Source organism: Pipistrellus kuhlii, unplaced genomic scaffold (assembly GCF_014108245.1).
Source record: "Pipistrellus kuhlii isolate mPipKuh1 unplaced genomic scaffold, mPipKuh1.p scaffold_m20_p_4, whole genome shotgun sequence".
NCBI classification, from domain to species: domain Eukaryota; kingdom Metazoa; phylum Chordata; class Mammalia; order Chiroptera; family Vespertilionidae; genus Pipistrellus; species Pipistrellus kuhlii.
Window position 1 is genome coordinate 70322264 of NW_023425540.1, and position 21998 is coordinate 70344261.

The 21998-nt window shown below is 43.3% G+C and overlaps 1 protein-coding gene across 2 annotated transcripts in view; it reads left to right on the forward strand.

The window, feature by feature from the left end:
• The first annotated feature begins 13622 nt into the window (after window positions 1-13622).
• Window positions 13623-21998, forward strand: part of LOC123651011 (cytochrome P450 3A12-like) — a 43072-nt gene continuing 34696 nt past the window's right edge. The window contains exons 1-3 of one of the 2 annotated variants that reach the window (XM_036410008.2): window positions 13623-13816; window positions 16846-16939; window positions 20231-20283. In XM_036410008.2, the coding sequence (XP_036265901.1) occupies window positions 13644-13816; window positions 16846-16939; window positions 20231-20283 (320 nt within the window). In that variant the 5' untranslated portion in view covers window positions 13623-13643. The remainder of the gene's footprint in view (window positions 13817-16845; window positions 16940-20230; window positions 20284-21998) is intronic. The other variant, XM_036410007.2, reaches the window with a different exon arrangement.

Genomic DNA, 21998 nt, shown 5'->3' on the forward strand with positions numbered 1-21998 from the left:
TTTGAGGAGTAAGGGGAGTGCTTAGAATGGTGTCTTGTCATGAGGAGCTTGTGATGGTTCTTTCCTCCTCTACTTCTAGGTTCAAACATTGACTTCTGGTTTCCTTTGTCCCCATGGATTTATGGCTTTTAAGAAAACCCGTTCTTGCATATTATGGGGCTTCTGGAGGCTTAGAAGTAAATGCATGTGTTCAAGTTTCTGAGAGAAGTCTTAAAGATGAGGCAATTGGGAGAGAATAAAACAGGAAAAACAGCATGCACAAAAAACCCACGGGAAGGTGTAAGGTAGTAGGGGTTGCACATGGACTTGCAAAGACTCCAGGATGAGGCAGTGTGAGGTCTGGGGAGGGGCACTGGGAACACAACTGGCCTCTCACCTGGATGAGGCACTGCCAGTGCCCGATTTGAGAGAGTCAATCCTGGGCCCAGCCTGATTAGATGTGCAAAGGTTGCCCTCTGAAAGAACATCAGCCAGGATGGTTTAAATCTTGGTCAGAGATTATGAGAATTAATTAGGGTAAGGGTATCAGACGGGAGACAGGGGAAGTTTGAAAGATGTTTAAACTCTTTTAAAAAATATATTTTTATTGATTTCAGAGAGGAAGGAAGAGGGAGAGAGAAACATCAATGATGAGAGAGAATTGTTGATTGGCTACATCCTGCATGCCCCCTACTGGGGATCGAGCCTGCAACCTAGGCATGTGCCCTTGACCAGAATCAAACCTGGGACCCTACAGTCTATAGGCCAACTCTCTATCCATTGAGCCAAACTGGTTAGGGCACGATTTTTAAATTCTTAAAAAAGACTGCTAATAATATCTTTCCCAATCCTATATAATAAAAGCCTAATATGCTCAGTGTTCAGTCATCCGGTCGTCCATTCAATCAAAGCATAATATGCTAATGATATGATAAGGTCTCTCAACTGTTGGCTATGACATACACTGACCTCCAGGGGGAAGACAGTGAGCTGAATGGTAAGGAGCAGTGAGCAGGCAGGCAGTAGGGAGCGAGGGACCCTGGACAGTGAGAAGGATGTTCGGCTGCCAACCTAGGTTGACATCCCCTGAGGGGTCCTGAACTGCAAGAAGGTGCAGGCCAGACTGAGAGACCCCTCTCCCCCAGTGCACGAATTTTGTGCACTGGGCCTCTAGTTTTATAATAATTTTCAAATAACAATATGGAAATTTTGAACAAAATGATAAAATATTTAAAAACATATATATTTAATATTTTTATTGATTTCAGAGAGGGAGAGAGAAACATTAATGATGAGAGAGAATCATTGGATGGCTGCCTCCTACAAGTCCCCTACTAGGGATTGAGCCTGCAACCCATGTATGTGCCCTGACCAGGAATCAAACCATAATCTCCTGGTTCATAGGTTGTTGCTCTACCACTGAGCACACTGGCCACGCATATGATTAGAATTTCTTTCTTTGATTTATCATCTATTTATCCATCCCTCTATTCACCCATCAACTCATTTCATTTTTTGGTGCTTTTCAGCGTAAGTTGCAGACTGAGAACACTTCTCCCTGCAGCAGGTGTGTGATGACCTATGAATCTCGGTGTGTAAACAAAACTAACCTCCCGAGTCAGCCTTTATTTTAAAATTCGATATTCTGTCTTGCACTTTTTGGGCATTACTATTGGTTTTTTACCTATTGCATTTAAGTATTACTGTGATATTTGACAAATTTGTACTGAAGTAGAATCTCCCTCTCCTTACCCTCCTTCTGAGCCTGCCTGGAAGTCCCACTGAACTTTATAAATTCCTAGTGTTGGTGAGAAGAGAATGAGCTCTCCCTACTCCTTTTTATGGTTTCCATGGGTTTGGGGAACCATTTAGAAACAAATTCTGCCCCACCTGAGGAGCAGGGTGAAAGGGATTTCAACCGATGGGGGCTTTAAGATCCGGCCTGGGCTGGGAAAGGTGGGGGATGGCGGGCCTGCTCCTGCTCCTGTGCTGTCACAGCTGGGCAGACTCTACCAACCTTAATGAGAAATCCAGGAAGTTAAGGCTCTAAACATTTATGAGTCCAGTGGCTCCTCACACAGCAATTATTAAGAAGAGCCATTTGCTCTATTTATTCTTTAAATTAAATTTATTGGGGCAAACTTGATTAATAATATTGCATGACATTCAGGTGCACAAGATAATCATTTGCTAAAAGAAAATAAATTACTCAATTTAGGGTTACTCTATAACTCTTATCCTTTCTCAGACACTAGTTGAACTGTTTATGAGTTCACATGGGTGAACATTTCTGGATGAACTTGCAGAGGGTCAGATATCTGGCTGAACACTGTCATATATTCTGCATGGTCATAGCTACCCTGGGTTAGACATAAAGATCTAGGCCTCCAGCTGCTGCAGTTTACAAGTCAGGGTCTTTTCTGGCCAAGAAGAGGACATAAAAGTTCAAGCTTTTGTTGAAAAAATAATTAAAATGTTGGGAGTTTGCTGAGTGTGAACTGTTTACCTTTTTTCATTTCATTAATTGTATTAAAATGGCTCTTATTGGCATAGACTAATGGGTTTTAAAAAACAAGACCCAACAGTATATTGCTTTCAGGAGACTCAACTGAGATACAAAAATAAAAATAGACTTAAAAAAGAAGGAGTGAAAGATTATACTCCAAGATAATGGAATCCAGAGAAAAGTAGGTGTATTAGTACTTTTATCAGACAAAATATATTTTAAGACAAAATGGTAATGAGACAAAGATGGACATTTTACAGTGATTAACGGTACAATTCATCAAAAAAACGTAATATTTATCAATATACTAGAGGCCCAGTGCACGAAATTTGTGCACTGGGAAGGGGGTTCCCCCTCAGCCTGGCCAGCACTCCCTCGCAGTCTGAGAGCCCTCGCTCCTTATTGCCCACCTGCTCACTTCTCGTTACTGCTGCCACGGAGGCGGGAGAGGCTCCTGCCACTGCCTCTGCGCTCGCCAGCCATGAGCCCAGCTTCTCCGCAGCTTCGCTTCCTTCTGCGGTGCTTGTCTTCTTTCTACACTGTCTTCAGTCATTGCTCTGGACTAGATACGCAATTTAACTGCCATCTTAGTTGATTTAATTTGCATGCTTGCCTTTATTGGCTTGTGGGCGGGGCTTGTGGGCGTAGTGAAGGTGTGGTTAATTTGCATGTTTCTCTTTTATTAGGTAGGATATCTAGAAGGGGTAAATCCATAAAGCCGGTATGTATACTGGTCGTAGCCAGAGGTTTGGGAGAGCCGAAAGCAGGAGGGCATTGCTCAGTGGACACAGAGCTTTATTTTTGGCGCAATGGAAATGATTTGAAACTAGATAGAGGTACTGGTTGTGCAACATTGTGAATGTACTAAAAGACCCTAAGTCGTTTATTCTAAAATGACTAATTTTATTCATATGGATTTTACCTCACTCAATTTAAAAAAACACACACAACCAAATATGTACTCTACTACATACTCTACAGATCACCATGGGCCTGCCAAGCCCAGTGGCTATTTCCAGAGGACCTGCCCAGCCTTAAGCACCCTGCTGATTGGTCCACAGCTGAGCCTTGACCATGGAAGCAAAAGATTCCCAGTTTTGCCTGCGAACTGATTTCTTCCTTATTAATAGTAAGAAAAGTTGGCATGATTCAGATACTATTTATTTTGCAACCAAAAAATGATAAACACCTGCCCAACAGGTATGGTTCAGTGGCTGAGTGTTGACCTATGAATCAGGAGATTATGGTTGAATTCCCAATAAAGGAAAGCTCGGTTTCCAGCTGGGAGTGTGCAGGAGGCAACCAATTAATGATTCTCTCTCATCATTGATGTTTCCATCTCTCTCTCTCTCCCTCTCCCTTTCTCTCTGAAATCAATAAAAATGTAAAAAAAAAGAAAAAAGAAATAATAAACACACTCAACAATGATAATAACGGTAGGCTAAGCCATTCTCACAGCCTTGGATGCCCTCTCTCTTCTTCTTATGTTTGAACACTCCTCTGTCTGTGGTAGTGCAAGCAAAGTGTCACCTCCTCTGGGAACCCCCCACCCAGGTAGCTCCATATCCCACTTACCTCTGCCTTTCCCAAGCTCCCCATGCCTTTGGAGGTGTCTGCCTGCAAGGGAGCACCCTGGAAGCAGGGGTGATGTTCTTGTTCACACCATGTCCCCATGTACATCCTAGCACCAGACACACAAAGACCTAATTCAGGCTGATAGGCAGGGCCCCATGGCCCTGGGATAACCCTGTGACTGATGGGAACAGGGCCCCTTGTGCTGGCATTCAGGAGTTCAGGAGCGGGCTGAACTTGGCTGGGCAGGGCTCCTGGAGACAGTCACAGGGCTTGGCAGGCACCATGGTGACATGTCTCCTTGGGAACCGCTTGAAACTTCGTGGAAAATGATGAGTGGTTGTTTACTTTCTGGAGAGACTGGTCAATACTTTAATCTGATTATCAGAGGAGCCCATGTTCTGACTAAAGGTCAAAACTCCAACTTGTGAACTTAGATGATGTCCACTGAGTGAATTGCTGGCCTTCCACCTCCCAGCTTCTTTCCCTTGCTGCCCCTAAATCTGGTCAGTTCACACAGCTTCATAAGGAGAAATTTACTTATTTATTTATTTATTTATTTTGAGTAATTTTCATACTGTTCACCCTATATTCCACAAGCGGGATTTCTGACAAAAAAACAACAACACAAAACACACACACATACACACACACACAAACATATAACAACAACAAAACATAAGTAAAGTTCTCACTAAAAGCAAAAAGATTTTAATTGATGGGATTTTATTTAAGAAATTACTATTTTTGAGGGAAAAGATGACAGCAGGCCCAAACTACAATAGAATTGAAACTAAATTCTAGAGCAATCAACACAAATAACCATCTAAAGACTAGATGAACAGAAGCCTTATAGCCAAGAATTTTCAGAAGCAATCCCATCCAGGCTGGTATAAAGAGCCAAGATGTGAAAAGAGCTGGCCCCATGGCCGTGGTGAGAACACTGAGGGATATGGGAATTCAACTCCTTACCAGGACCCCAGCCCAGAACAACAGAGCCAGGAAAAGAAGCCTACATAACATCTGGCTGTGAAAATCAGCAGGGATTTTGTGTGCTAGGGAGAGGGAGAGAGGTCTGCTGGAATTTCAGGTGCCCTATTAAGTGGCCAGTGCACAAAATCTCATTTGCAGACACCCACCCTACGCTCCAGCAAAAGAAGTGGATGAGAGTCCTATGAAGACAGACTGGGTTGCCTGGCTCTGAGGAGAGAGCTGAAGAGACAGCCACCAAGGTCCCTATGCTGAGTCTTTCTCTTGTGATGCCCACAAATGCCATCTTTCCTGAGTCAAGTACTCCCCTCCAAACTGCATTTGCCGGGGTGTGTGTGTGTGTGTGTGTGTGTGTGTGTGTGTGTGTACAAGCCCAACCTTCCCACCCCCATCTCCTTGCCCAGCTGAGCTCATGCCCTGCAGATGAGTCTGCTGCTGGAGGCTGTGGTACAGATGTTCCTGAAGGGACCTTGAGGGTGACCTCAGGGAGAATCAAAGACGGAGTTGTGGCCCTGGGGTGGAGGACAGTTCTTTCCTTCTTCTCCATACCACGCTAGAACAGTGACACCAAGTTTAGCAGCCCTTTCCTGGGCCAGAGTAGCTGCACCACAAGCACCCAGAGTGCGAGGGAAGCTGCACACCATTCACCACACCCAGACCTGCTGCACATGCACTGAAGCAGCGGCACCTCTGCACCCTCCCGGAGATCCACTAGCCCCACCAGGGGAGAACCGCCAGCTCCACCCTCCCGAATCCTGATGGCTTCATTTCGCTGAGATTGCACATGGCAGTGTTGTCAGTGGGCTGTGGCTAGTCTGGTCCCTGGTGCAGAGGACTCTCCAGGAGGTTAGGGCAGACTCGGGGAAACGGAGTTGTGGGGCTCTTGGGCGGGGCCATCTTCTCTCACAGGCCAGACCGGCGCTCTCATTTCTGTGCGGCTCCTTCCACACGGCCAAACATTCCTGTGTGGCCCGCTGAGCGCTCAGGAAAACCAGAGACCTGCTCCACCGCAAAGGTTCACAGGCACCTGAGGGGTAGCAGCTGACCTTGCTGATTGGCCTCAAATCCAGCACTGAAACCAGGTTTGAATCTGTGTTAATCTGGGGAACACCACTCACATCTGCCGTGTTTCCCCGAAAATAAGACATCCTCCGAAAATAAGACCTACTTACAGGTTTCCTTCTGAGTGAAATATAAGGCATCCCCCTGAAAATAAGCTCCCTCCCCCAGGCTAAACATGAGAGATTTGGTCCACTGATTCTGAAAGAAATGGAGTCACAAGAAATTCACCAGGAAATTCAGGAATTGGATTGTTATGATGATGTTCCAGAAGATGATGACATGATTATCATTGAATAAATGAGTAAATTCTTGATACTGTAGGATCCACAGTTTGTCTGGTTTGTGTTGACAACTACCATACTACCGTACCCTATACAGGTAATAAATTTCCTTTATTTTCATTTCACAATAAATGTGTACCATATTCTTCTTCATGAAAAAGTAAGACATCCCCTGAAAATAAGACCTAGCGCATCTTTGGGAGCAAAAATTATATATAAGACACTGTCTTATTTTCGGGGAAACAGGGTACCTAGTGACTCACCAAGATCCTCCCTCATGCAACTTGAGTGTCACTGACTAGACTAGAGGCTCTTTCACTGAATGAGCCTACCAGGCAGCTAACAGGTGAGGGTGGACCTTGGGGATCCTTGTATCTTTTAGTGACCCGCCCCAGGCTCAGAGCTGGTAGAAACCAGCCTTGGTATGCAGCTGTGCTCCTCCCACACACACTCAGGCCCAGGAGAGGCAACCACAAACTGCGGATCACTTTGTAGCTCCAAACAGATAGCCCAAGGTGGTGACAGGAAGCATCTGCCATTGACAAGCACTGGATCTCCTCCAATGTAGCCCCAGAATTAATATGCCCAGCAGTTCAGACCACATTAAAGTACAACCCAATTAGCTCCACAAGAAGCACACAAAAAGGGAGAGCTTGGCATACAAAAGACCTTGCTGGGGCAAATTAAGCTTTGTGGAGTCAGCCCTTGTATAGCGGATCATACATTGCACTTGGGGTCAATCCTTATAGCCAGTCAGAGGGGCAACCCCACCCATTGATGGCCCAACAGCAGTAAAGACTCAACTATGACAGGAAGGCGCATGTAACCCACACGAGGGAAATTCCTGGAGCACCTAAGTCAAGCAATCAGGGAGATTGCACCACTGAGCCCAACAAGACACCTACTAAGTAAGGCCACTATGTCAAGTCATAATAGGTCTACCTAATACAAAGAAACAAACAGAGAGAGGCAGCTAAACTGAAGAGGAAAAGAAAGATGCCCCAAATGAAAGATGGAGGTTTTCCTAGGGGTCATGGTTCTTTACTGGGACCTCCCCTATTGCAGGACTGACTGGCAGCCAGATCTGAGTTCCCATCATGGCAGCCCACACTGTTTGCTCCACCCTGCGGATTTCCTGAGACCCTGCCCCATGCAATTTACAACCCCACCCAAGCTGTGCACAGCAACTTTTGCATATGAATGGTCTGTCCTTTCTCAGGCTAAAAATCTGTCGAACTGCAGCTGGGTCAGGGAGCCCAAATCTATCAATAAAAGGCCCAAGACATGGCTCGGGCATGGAACAGAGATAAATCTCAGAGGGGAAGGGAGTGTGTGGGAAGAGGTTAATCAAAGATCTCACCTATGGACAGTCCTAGGGTGATGAAGGCCTGGGATGGGGGTGGAGGGCAAAAGAGGACATCTGTAATACTCTCAACAATAAAAATGAAAAAATTAAATTAAACAAAATTTTAATGGGCAGAAGACCTGAATAGACATTTCTTCAAAGAGGACATACAAATGGCCAAGAGATATATGGAAAAAAAAAAAAAAAAAAAAAAAAAAAAAAAAGCTCAGGCACTAACCATCAGAGAAATGCAAATTAAAAAACTACAATGGGATATCACCTCACACCTGTCAGAATGGCTGTCATCAAAAAATCAGCAAACAAGTGCTGGTGAGGGTGTGGAGAAAAGGGAACCCTAATTCACTGCTGTGGGAATGCAGACTGGTGCAGCTACTATGGAAAATAGTATGGAGTTTCCTCAAAGAATTAAAAATAGAATTTCTATTTGACCCTGTGATCCCACTTCTGGGAATATATCACACACACACAAAAACAAACAAACAAACAAACAAACACCACCACCAACAACACATACACAAAAACAAAAAAACAAATCCACAAACAAACAAAAAACACACGACTAACCAGAAAAAATATATGCCCCCTAGTTCAAAGCAGCATTATTGACAACACTAAGATTTGGAATGAGCTAGACATGAAGCATTCTTTTATAATTCTCTGGATTGATTTTATGTGACACCATATTCTCTTGGTTTCACATCTGTGGGAGTATCCTCTAAGATGGCCTCTGTTAGTTACACACCTGTGTTATCCCATCTCCTTGGCATGGGCTGGATCACAGGACTTGGTCCTAAAAGACAGAATATGGCAAAAGCTATGGTATGCCTCTTCTGAGATTAGGTTATAAAAAGTCTAATCTTTGGCTTTGACTAAAAAAGTTGGTCTTTAATGCATCCTTTGGTTTGACGTATGACCAAAAGGGAGAATTGTGAATTTAAAAAGAGGTCTTATGGGAAGTAACCCCACAGGATGATCTGACCATAAATTCCTAACCAGGCAGGTCACGCTCAGTACTCATGTCATGTAACTTTTTAGTAAGAGGTTTATCTTTTTCCTAGGCAAGCCATGTCCATTGTTTAAAATGCTTCTATTTAGACCTCTCCTTCTAATGGATGGATAATCCTTTCAGACCTCCCCCCTTCTAAGATTTACCCACCTTCAAGAGAGCAAATAATTTTAACTATCCTATAATCCAATCCCTGCCTTGCTTTCTCTCACCTTCATGTAATCTTCCTTACATTCCCTCCTTAATTTCAAATGCACAACAAAGAAACTGCAAAAACCGTTATTCATTGAAGCACTTGAGATCTTGCTCCCCAGCATATGTTATCAGTTTGGCTCAAATAAACTAATAAAAAATTTTTATTTTTTTAACATCTACAGCTTCCATCTTGGGCATCTGCTCTCACTCACTCATTTTGAAAGAAGCCAGTTGCCCTTTGGTTTGGACCTGCCCTGTGAAGAAATCCAGGTCTGAAAGAACTGAGGGAGGCCTATGGTCAAGAGCCAGTGATGAACTCAGGCCAGGAGCTTGTGAGGAGCTAAAACCTGTAACTAACCACCTAAATGGATCTGAAAGTAAATCCTCCCCCACTCAAATCTTAGGATGGCAGTGCAGCCCAGCCTGACAGGAGGACCGTAACCTCATGAAAGAGCTTGAGCCAGAAGTTTCTAGCTAAGCCATACCTGGATTCCTAACAAAGAAACTGACAAAAATAATGTTTATTCTTGTTGTTTTTAAAAAAATATGTTTGTATTGGTTTCAGACAGAGGGAGGGTGTGGGAAAGAGAGTTCGAATCATCAGTGCTCATGCATGCTCCCAACTGGGGATCGAGCCTGCAACCTAGGCATGTACTCTGATGGGGAATCAAGTCATGACTTCCTGGTTCATGGACCGATGTTCAACAACTGAGCCATACCCGTCAGGCTCTTTGCTGTTTTAAGCTGTTGCATTCTGGGATAATATGTTAGAGCGCATTAATAACTAATGTGCCCACCCTGGCCTTTGGCTACTTGTTTGGTTTCAGCCACTCCCGTAGGAAGCGCCCAAACAAGGAAAGGGTAGGGTTCATCTGATAAGTACTGACTACTTAATTCACTCCCCCAAACACAAAGCCTTCCTTATTCTTTTTGGGAACAAAACTTCTGTGGAAATTAATATGCTTTATTCTTTCTCTACAATCAAACTTAACTGCCTTGATTTCATAACTAAGCCTAACACGACCACTCCCTGGCCCTATTGGCCGTAGGGACTGGTCCAGCAGGTTGGAATAAATCCCAAAACTTGTAGGCTAGTCATTCCTTAGGACTAAAATGTAGCCAGCACCGTGCCCTAAACAATGTGAATGGTCTTGCTCCTCAGGGGGAAACATCCCACAAGAAAAGACTCACATACTAAGAGTTGTGTAAAAGGGTGAAAAAATGCATTATGTGTTGGAAGCACACCCCACACAACCCATGCCTCTCATCTACTCATCCGTGTACTTCTGAGCTCCATCACCTTCTATCAGAACTCTGCTCTAAATGCTTACAGTACAAATATGACTAAGACCCAGATATTACTTAAGTTGATACAGAGACAAATTAACAGATAATTTTAGTACAACAAAGTTAAAGTAATTATGCAAGTCTGAAGCATAATGTCCTCATCAGCAGAGAATGGCCTATCTGCTTTCTTGATCTCCTTGGCAAATGGTCAAAGTTGAATCTCAAATAGCATTCAAGGAAGCGTTGGGATCAGGTATCAGTATAAGAAGGCAGGTTGTCAGGGAGTCAGGGATGTGAGGAGCACCATTAGCCTGATACTCCTGTCCTTTTGTAATGTTAAATAAAGCTCAAGTGGCACCTCTTCGGAAGCCTGTCCTGACATCCGCAGGCCGAGAGAATTGCTGAGAGCATGAGGAGGCAGAGTTATTCTGAAATGATTTGTGCCTTAGATTCAAATCTCACAGGATACAATCTTGAGAGTGCCAAAAATGAAAGCAAGATTATGTGTCTATAACTCAACTCGCAGTAAGGTAAAACCTGATCTTGCCCATTTCCAGCAACACGTTGGTATCTAAGTTTTGGTGGCTGGGCCTGTGGTTGGTGGAGATGTGGCACACAAAAAAAAACGTGGAGGAGGTGGGCATGTTGATTGGGTTCAGTCGATTATGATTAGGATCTATGTCTGTTGTGTTCAGTCCATGTGCCAAGACTGAATATAAGACTCAGGATCCTTGCCCTTGAGGATGGTGGCTGTATGGTTTGTAGCCCATAACCTGGCATAATAACTCCACAAACATGCATGCACTTAGCCTTAAACCAATGCGTAGATGAGTAAATGTATTCCTGCATTGCACTTTCCAGGGGAAGCTATGGAATTTAAAAGGTACCTCTGGGAGAAAACCTTAACCCAGAGATGACAAACTGATGGTAGAAATTTCAGACTTCATAACAAGCTTCTGTGCACCCAACACATAAATAAGGGATGTGGGTGAGATAGTTGGGACTCTCTGCATTTTACCAATGAGACATACACCCACTCAATCCAACCCTGGAGAATTTCTTATGCAACCCTGGAGAATTTCTGGCCAGAGGGACCTAAAGAATTGGTGACAGATGAGTACCGCTTTCTACAGAAGGTTTGAAAGTGAGAAAGGATAAAGAGAGAAGGAAGTGCACAAACACAGCATAAATATTTCCTGCTTCGTTGAGTTTTAAGAACATTTAAGGTTTCCTTTGGGCACAATCCATGATTTCTCCAGCCAAGCAGCACAGAACATGGGTCGGCGGGATGATAATGAGCTGGTAGAATTTCCAGATCCTCCGTATTTGGATTTCTTGCATCAGGAATGTGGCAGAAAGGCCACAGAACACTGATTTTCTGATATACACTGACTGCTATTGCAGCCCTATACCTACCAGCTCTTCAGCCCATTAGAAAACCCCCACTAGTCAAAAAACAAGGAAGCCATCTTCTCTTACCCCCTTTGCCTCAGAGAAAAGCACATGCCGTGCTTCTGCAGTCCCCGTGCAATGCGTGCTGCCTAGAGGGACATTTGCAGTGTTCGTGGTGGCTAAGGTGTTCAGGATTCACTTGGCCATCCAGCTGCTGTTCTCCTCTTCACACCAATTGGTCTTGACTTGCAGTCTTTCCAGAAGGAGGGAGCCATTCTTTGGTCATGAATCCGTCTAACTTCCTGTCTACTGCAGGACTCTCTGAGGGCTGGGACAGGAGGCAGGATGAATTGATAAGCTTGGGATAGCCACCACCATCTTGTCCATGTCCTGCCTCTCCTTCAAGGGCATGGATCAGCCTGAATGATGTGCAGCAATGATGACTGAGGCATAGCCAGGCTCTCTTGTATTAACCATCTAGTAAGAAGTGTGTTCACTAAAGAGTCACATGGAAAGGACATGCAGGGGATCCAGCAATATTACTCCTCCCAACTCAACTCTGCCAACATTTCTCAATACACACTATAAATAACGTGTTCTGCTAGGCACTAGAAACATAATAGTGAATAATACCCAGAATGTGCCCTTGAGGAGCTCTTATCTGGCGAGGGAACTTTGTATAGAGACTAACAGTGATGTTGGACAGGAGAGAGGTTGACACTGAACCCAGGTTCACCTGCCTGCCTCCTGAAAGCCAAGGCAGTTGAGAGATATGGTGCAAGGAAATGTGATTTATTCAAGAGTTGCCAGCCTGAGAAGACAATGGACGAATATCGCAAAGACCACCTTACCACCTCAGTGCAGGCCGGGGGTTTTATGAGAGGAGAGGGGAAAGCAGAACAGAGGAAACCAGTGGGAGACCAGGACTGAGTTGTGGGCTCTCTGTTGAGGGAGTCAGCACAGTCTTCTCAATAACCATCTTGGAGCCAGTCAAGTGATGGTCTGGGTTTTGTTATCCTGATTTCAGGGTCCAAGGTGAGCAAGTCTGGAACTGAAATGCCTCAAGGCTTCCTTTGCTCCTAGAACCCTTCAAGCAAACAGGCTGTTTGTGTAAGCTACATGTGAATTTACAAGTCATCATTTACAGAAGCAATGAGATTTTTGTTTGTTTCTTTGTCTTGTTGTTGTTAATCCTCACCTGGAGGATATTTTTCCCCCACTGATTTTTAGGGAGAATGGAAGGGAGGGAGAAAGACACAGAAAAAGAAACATCAATGTGAGAGAGACACACCCATTGGATGCCTCTTGCACCCACCCCAATTGGGGCTGGGGATCAAGCCTGCAACTGAGGTCTGAGCCCTTGACCAGAATCCAACCCAGAATTGACCGGAGACCCTTATTCTGTGTGCTGGTGCTCTAACCACTTAGCAAAACTGGCTTGTGCCTGAAATGATGTTAAAAGAATGATGGGATATGTTACTAGGACAAAAATAAAATTGTCTGCAAAGAATAGAAGCTGCCCAGAGAAGGAAGAGTTTGTATCTGTTCAGGGAGGTTGGTTAGGAAAGACTCCAATAGAAGGGGTTCTATCTGAGCTGAAATTTGAAGGATGAGTAGGAGCCTTCTAGGTGCACAGAGACATTTCTTGGCAAAGGAAACTTCATGGATTAAGATCTGTAGACCTTGCTTGTTTAAAAGATTTCAAGTATTTTTTTTCTTTTTCTTAGTGCAGGCAGCCATGGAGTCAAGGGCAGTTGAAAGATATGCCAGTGGCTTTACTTGAGCTTCTGTAACCTTTGTGTTTACCAGTAAAATGGAGTGAGTTGTTTATTGATTTCCCACAGAATATGAACTCAAGGGAGATTAAAGTGGGAGTGTCCATGATGTTTTTCCAGCCTTCGAAGTGGAGAGGTCATACCAGTGTATGCACAGATGGCCCTATTGGCTGAAACTCAAGCCCCACCTCCTCTCCCAGTATATATAAACACCCAGTCTCACTGAATATCCATGGCTTGGAAAGGAAAACTCTCAGCACACAGCCCTGCTAAGAAGAACACACAGAGATACAAGGAAAACTCAAGAGAAGAAAACCTTGGAAGGAACATGGCCATGGACCTGATCCCAAGCTTTTCCGAGGGAACCTGGGTTCTTCTGGCTACCAGCCTGGTGCTCCTCTATCTGTGAGTTACTGTCCAGGCTCATGGCCTCTGTAATCTTGGACTTGGGGAGCTCATCAGACCTCCCTTACCCATTTTGGAAACCCAATAGTTAACTGAGGGGTAACTGCTTAAGTGTTGGATGCACAAACACCAAAGGGGGAATTACTGATCTTACTCTGATTTATATTGCAGGAGAGGCATCTCATGTTCACCCAACTCCCAGCTTCTGTAATCTGGAGGGTTTGCTGACATTACTTGCTCCTGGGGGTGATTTTCTGATTGACTGACAGCTTGGGTAGGCCTAAGAAATTATCCCGAATTTAGCAGAGGCAGATTAAAAACAGCTGACTTTCATGCAGTGGGGTCCTTGCCCCTTTCCCAGCTCCAGGGATCCTGGAGGCAGGAGGGAGTAGCTTGGGGTTTTGTCTCATGATCTTTCCAGTTCTGTGTCTGCTGCTGGAGATGTGTGCAAGGAATGGCCCTTGTGTCACTAGGTTTGTACCTGCTTTCTCCCTCCCAGTGCCTGGCATAATTGGCACCACGTACTAGAGTGAGTGCACCCCAAACTTCGGGGTGGGGGGTGGCCTGGTGATTGTCTCACCTTCTCTTCACACTAGCTCTTTCCTCTATTCTGTCTCTCTCCTGACACTCTCCTCCTAAGACTTAGTTCCGATGTTCTGTAAAAAGGCAGGACTGTTACCCCTAAGCAAGAATGCAGTAGAGCAGAAGAAACTAAGTAGAAATCTTGAAACTGTATTATTTCCTTTCACCTTTTTCTTCTAGTCTTTGGAGAGGGTTGGCATCATTATAGAGATTTATTTCCCCCCACTATGAAATCTGCTAACTATCTGCACAGGCATGAGCTCAAAAGCCAATTTGGATTTAAATATTTTCCCCATTAAGTTGCCGTGCAGGAGGGTGAACCAAACCATCTAGCAGAGGAATCCCTTTCAAGCATGAGATTCCTGGCATCATGAAACAGGTTGAGGGAGGAGTCATTTTGGACATGTGGATGGAGAAGGCCCCCTCCATGTCCCATTTGCTCTCTATCCCAATTTCACTTTCATTGAAAGTAGGAAATCATGATGGCATGAATAGAGAAAATATATATACCTTCTTTTTGGGTGTATAAGACGACCCCCTAATTTTACAGTTAAAACACAGGTTTAGGCCTATATTCGCTGTATAAGACTACCCCCCACTTCTGAGGCAACACCAGTTCTTTTTTTAATAGACCGCCTCTCTGACTCTGGCCAATCTGAGCAGGCTTTTTACTAGAACATAGTGTCGTCTTATATGCCGGAAAATATGGTACTTTGTTTCAATTCTATGAAATAAATATTATAGAGTTTATTGTGGCAAGATATTTACTGTCTGATGACATTTTAAAATTAAATGATAGTTCTTAATTTCATTCTATTTAATCCTAGATTATTTTACTATAAAGATAACACTCTTCTAGCATGTTATTTCTGAAGGATAAAAAAAAGGGCTGTTGGTTCAGAATTTTTGGCTGCAAAGGTGTATAATTAACCTCATACTTCTAGAATAATGTCAGGAATATGAGTCCATTGTACAAATATACACTTCTATAACATATATTGTACATGTGTTTTTAAACACACCTGCCCAGCCAGTTGTTTTAATGTCACAGTGCAGGTGAGTGAGATTGTGAGCCAGTGATGACAAGAGAGGCATCCAGGTAGCAGTCTGGATGGGATGGGAGAACATTTCTCCCAGATACTCTTGGTTCTGGTCTCACAGGAGGTCTTCAAGAGGGCAACAGTGTAGGCATCTCATCTGCTAGATGGGGAGAGGGACCATCAGAGTCATACTGTGTGGTCTGGGTCTGTCACTAGATACTGGCACCACTGACTAAACCACATTGTGGTCTTAGAAAACACTGGTACAGCAGCTGTACCATGAGTGAGTAGCTGTAGAGTAGACAATGCCCTCTGTGCAACACAATGTAAGTGCAATAAAAATGATTGGCTTTCAGGCCCAGAGCAGCAGCAACCAAGCCTGGAGCAGCCAGGTCGGGTTCAGCCAGGCCCGGAGCAGCAGTAGCCAGGCCAGGAGCGGCAGTGGCCAGACCCGGAGCAGCTGGTTGTGGAACGGACCAGAGCAACAGAGGCCAGGCGCGGAGAACAGCTCGCTTCTTGCCTGCCTCCACCCCAAGGCTGCCTCTCAGACATGGCTGGAAACTTTTGGGGGAACTTGAGGGTCTGCTAATCAAGTGATGAAGGCTTAGATCTGGATGTGTTGAGTTAGTATAGCGCTGGGGTGTTGATCTGTGAGTGTCTTGTGTGGGGCCTGGATGAGGTTGGTTGATCTATTTGGAAATGTCTTTTGTGTGAAGTGTATCATTGGGCATGTGGAGGTATTATTGATATGAGAAAATGCTAAGTAACTGATTTACTATCTGAAAAATTTAAAGTTCTGAAAGTTTAAGGTCTCTTGCCAAAAAGAGGTTTTAAAGCTAACACCTTAATTTTAATGGAGAAAGGGGAAGACAAGCCCTTCCCACCCAGAACAGGTAATCCAATTCCACCAGCAGCTATGTTTAAACAATGTGTCCATTTACACTTGAATGGCTACACCTTTTGATAGCCTAAGGGCAAGTTTACATGTAAAGAAGTTTGCTTCTCAATTCCCAGGGCAAAAAAAAAACAACACCAAGGTTTAAAATTATTAGATTTTAAAATTTATTCTTAGAAGTGTAAACGAAAAGTTCACTTAGCCCACCTTCTGCCTTGATACGGAACCAGGCGAGTTTAGATTTTAGACCAGGTCAGTAGGTGGGACCAATGTGGCTGACACATTCACTCAATTGCTTGGCCTCACTTGAGAGTTCATGTAACATGTTGAAAGTTCAGAAGCAGAAATGGCTTTAATTGATTTGCTTTGTTAATTATTGCTGTGGGAGTTGTTACTACTTATCTACATGTTCATTCCCTACCTTGGCTGTTCCAGTTCTGAGACAGTGACTGTTCCAGCCCCAGGATCTAATCCATAATCCTTGTAACCTGGCTTTCTCTTTCACTTTGTAGATATGGGACTTACACACATGGACTTTTTAAAAAGCTGGGAATTCCTGGGCCAAAACCCTTACCTTTTTTAGGAACTGCCCTGGCCTACCGTAAGGTGAGTGCTGTTTGGGCTTCTTATATTGTTTATTATGGTTCCAAAATCGAAGTTGAGTTCCCTAGTAAAAGGGCCTTGCTCAGGAGGAAGTGTCCAGAAAGGGCATCAAAGGCCCCGCCCTGCACAGGGCCAGGTTTCCCCCAGCTCAGGGTCAGCTGTCAGGAGCCTCAGGGGTTGGCTCAGTGGGGCAGCAGAGCTCTCAGCTGATTCAGCACATGCCTCGTCCCAACTTGTGAGCATCATGAGGAGCATTTTCTTTCTGGGAGGTGCAGATCCCCAGGAAGACATACTCATACTTAGGATTAGGAGAAAAGCATGAAGGGATGCCTGGTCGTGCCCAGGAAGTCGGATGTGAACTTCTTGTTCACAGGATACACTTTAAGTAGCTTTCTCTAGATTCCTCTTGGGTAGCTTTGAAACTTCAGTGTATTAGGCAGCCCAAGTAGTCCCCATCGGGCAATTTGCACATAAACACTTGAATTCTCTTAAGAGCAGATAAATCCCTGCAGGTATTCCCATGGCCCTAAGTCACCATTTGCTCCCCCTGATGTCTTTGGGGGATTTGAGAGATGGAACAAGAGCTGTCTGCTCTACTTCTCTGCCCTCAAAGGAGGCATCCTGTGGCTGAGTTTGAGAGGGAGTGGATATAACTGAGACAAGATTGAGTTTGTCCCTCAACTTCAAATATTTAATCTCTAAGTGAATTGTGTGGCTTAAAAAACAAACAAACAAAAAACACTACACTGAAAGCAGAGTTATATGAAACTAGAGGCCCAGTGCATGAAAATTAATGTACTGGAGGGGGGGGTGGTCCTCAGCTCAGCCTGCCCCCTCTCACAGGGGAGCGCTCAGGGCTGGGAGTCGACCTGGTGATCAGGGAAAGGCAACCCCCATATACCTCTGCTGCTACCACTGCCAATAGCACAAGCCTTGGCCAGCCCTGGTTACCTGAGTTTCAGGTGACCCTGGGCAGCTAAGCAGCCACCATCTGAGGCTTGCCTATGCCTTGGGCTGGCCCTGGGGGGCTAGGAGATGGGGGACTCTGGAGGCAGGTATGAGGGCGGGGCTGAGAGGACTGAGCACTGCCATCTTGTGGCTGTGGGCGCCTCCATCTTTGAGGGTGTGGCAGTCAATTAGCATATTCTCTCCTTATTAGAAAGGAGATGATTTGATGAAATTATTTTAAAATTAAATTAACTGAATGGCCCTAGCTGTTTGGCATGGTGGATAGAGTGTTGGCCTATGGACCGAAGTGTCCTGGGTTCTATTCTGGACAAGGGCACAAGCCTAGGTTGTGGGCTTGATCCCCATTAGGGAGCATGCAGGAGGCAGCCAATCAATGATTTTCATCATTGATGCTTTAATCTCTCCCTCTCTCTTCCTCTCGGAAATCAATAAAAATATACTTTAAAAATTAACTGAATGGAATGTCCTAGATGACACATGAACTGCTAATTTTGGCTGAGCCTTTATGATTAATGCAGCCCTATGCTTTACACAGGGCCTGACCCTTACATGGAAAGTTATGAGTCATGTTTATTAGGCCAGCGAGTAGAATCTTCTGTGCAGACTGCTCTCTGCCTCAGATTTCCTTTCCTGAAAGAGAGAGGCTTGATTCTGAAATGCTCATCCTCCCAGGTGAGGTCTTAATGCCTTTATTAAAGAACTTTGCCTACTGAAAAGGCAATAATGTCCTCTCCACCTTCCCCAGATCAACTCCTTATGGATGTACCCCAAGACCCACATTTCTGAGACCTTCCTTTGCATAATTAAAATATCAAATATCTGAAACTTAGCAACATGAAGATGTGTGTTTTTAATTACAGAAGTGAAAACACAGAGAAAGTGTTTTCATTTGCTCTGTCCTCCTAGAGTGGTGACATTTACCAATCTTTCTGTGTTGAGGTAGAAAACTGGAAAGCGAGTCATTTGGTCATTCACTCACTCACTCACTCACTCACTCACTCACTTCTCACTCAACAAAGATGCCTTAGACATCTAGACTAAACCTGCTAGACTAAAAGTGGTCACTGGTGTCTTAAGCTTCCTAATTCTGCTAAGACTCATGAGATAAATGAAAAGGATGTTTGACCAGGAGGTCAAAGAGAGTGAAAGTCACCCTTACTCCCTCTCCGCTTCATTTCTGGAGTGTCTATGGAGGATATGAGATTTTAGAGACAGCACATTCACAACAAAAACCCTTTAAAAAGACAAGGAGTTAATAAAGGAATATTTTCTATAAATTTGAATTGGGATCCTTTTTCATTTTTTGCCCAAATAATTTTCCTCTGGCTTGTTTTGACACCATGTGTGTTTTTCATGGGTGTCTTGCTGTTAGCATTACAATTGATTTTCTAAAGTAAAAATTTTCTAGATGTAATTTAGTTACAGGATATTTTTCCTTATATGATATTTTTCTACTTTTCCCCTTTTTTGATTTAAATATTAGGAGGCTTTTGAAATTTTTATAATATAGTCTTGATAGCTTTTACATTTTAATTTTTTGCATTAAAATATGACTGCTTTAGGTTCATTTCCTGTTGTGAAATTTTATCATGAGATGAACTACCAATAAAAATTTTAGTTAACACTTTAGGAACAGCTTTTTGTCCAGTGCAATTAATTTTTCTAGAATATTCGCTTATTTCAATTAGCCTATTTAAATTAGCCTGAAAACTTGTCTACTATTTTACTGTCAAATTTATTACTCTAAAACAATCTTATTTTACTGTGTAAATATTAGTGGAAAGGATTATTTGCATTCTTGAGTAGGCCCTGAGCATTCCTGGTGGTAGGCTGGATTTAGATATCAAAACCCACTTGTGTGCATACATATGAGCCTAACCAGCAGTCAAAGACAATAGAGGGGTAGGGGCATGAGTGGGGAGGGGTGGGGGACTAGAATGGGGGTTGAGGACAAATATGTGATACCTTAATCAATAAAGAAATTTAAAACACACACACACACACACACACACACACACACAAAACACAAAAAAAAACTGCAAAAAGAAAAAGAAAAAAAAAAAGACAAGGAGTTACTAGGTATCATAGATAAGGGTAAGTCGAGTGTCAACACTACTTGAAGAAAATTCAAGAGTGATTTCCAGTTCTGTGTTTCAAACATCTCCATTTTCTCTCTGTTTCCCAAGACACATCTGAATAAGAGTTTCCTTCTATCTGCGTGTGAGACAGTAAGCCTAACTTCAAGGGCTTTGAGAATACTGGTCCCAGTTAGAAGTAGAGTTCAGTACATTTATGCTAATAATCTAATTTTGTTTCTCCTTACAGGGTTTTGGGGCTTTTGACATGGACTGTTTTAAAAAGTATGGAAAGATATGGGGGTGAGTATTTGGGAAAATCCCTTTGGATTGACTTGTGGTTTTGATTGGGGGCCCCATGCATGCAGGATAATCTCAGCCCAGAGCCTCTTAGGATAAAGCCACCTATTGTAAAGCTCTTGTAGACTTGTCCTGCCAGGACCCCAGATGTCACCAGGTGTCCAGGTTTGCATTTTGAATCAAGATAGGAATTGATGGTTATCATACTCCCAAGACTTTGATGGCCTAGGAACTCCTGGTGTCACTTTCTGTCCAGCGTCTCATTATTCCCCTCTTCTCTACTTTTTTTCCCTTAGGTATCCTTTGTTTGAATAAAATGCATTATTTCAGACCTTTCTTTTTCCACACTTTAAAAAAATCCTAACCTGATGATATGTTTTTATTGATTTAAAGGAGAAAGAGAAAGATGGAGAGAGGGAGTAGGGGGAGAGGGAGGGAGGAAGAGAGAGAGAGAGAGAGAGAGAGAGAGAGAGAGAAACATTGTCCTGACCAGGGATCAAACTCACAATACCAACTGAGTCACCAGGCCAGCCAACTGAGCCACCTAGCCAGGGCAAACCCTTCTAAACTATCCCCATAAATGTCTATCATAACCCCTTACCCATATGATTGACTGTTAATTAAAAATCCAAAATTTTTTATTTTAAACTTGCATTTGTTATACCCTTTTGAAAAAGGGCCGTGGGTCTAGGTAAACAGAATGGAAAACCATATCTGCTCAGCTTTGTTTTTACTTCCTCCATGCATATGGAGTTTGGGTTTTAAAAAATGTTTAAGCCAAGACTTCTCAATAGAGGTTTAGTATATATAAGTATTGATTTATCTACTCTATTATTCTGACTTTGAAGAGATGCAGGATTTTGTAAAGTACTCTCGGCCAGTTGCAGTGGCTATTCCTACTCAGATAATTTTCTGGCCTTCATCTATTTACTAATCTAACTTTTTTTTATAATGAAATATTTTAAACATACAAAAATTATGAAGACTGGTATAGGAAATTCCCACGTAAACACTACCTAAATAAATGAATTCAGCAATGTAGCAGGATACAAAATTAGCACCCAGAAATCTTTGGCCTTTTTATACACCAATAATGAACTCACAGAAAGAGAAACTAAGAAAAAAAAAAATCTCATTTACCATTACACCAAAAAATTTCAGATACCTAGAAATAAACTAAGGTAAAAGACCTGTACTCAGAAAACTACAGGACATTGAAAAAAAGAGATAGAGCCGAAACCGGTTTGGCTCAGTGGATAGAGCATTGGCCTGAGGACTAAAAGGTCCTGGGTTCGATTCTGGTCAAGGGCATGTATCTTGATTGCAGGCACATCCCCAGTGGGAGGGGGGGCGTGCAGGAGGCAGCTGATGGATGACTCTCTCTCATCGATGTTTCCAACTCTCTATCTCTCCCTTCCTCTCTGTAAAAAAATCAATAAAATATATTTTTAAAAAATCTGACAATTCCACAAAGAGAGACAGAGAGAGAGAGAGAGAGAGAGAGAGAGAGAGAGAGAGAGAGAGAGAGAGAGAGGAAGACATAAACAAATGGAAGAACATACTATATTCATGGAATGATAGAATCAACATCCCTAAAACGCCCATACTACCCAAAGGAATCTATAGATTCAATGCAATCCCCATTAAAATATCAATGATATGTTTCAAAGACCTAGAACAAACTATCCAAAAATTCATCTGAATAAAAAAAGACTCTG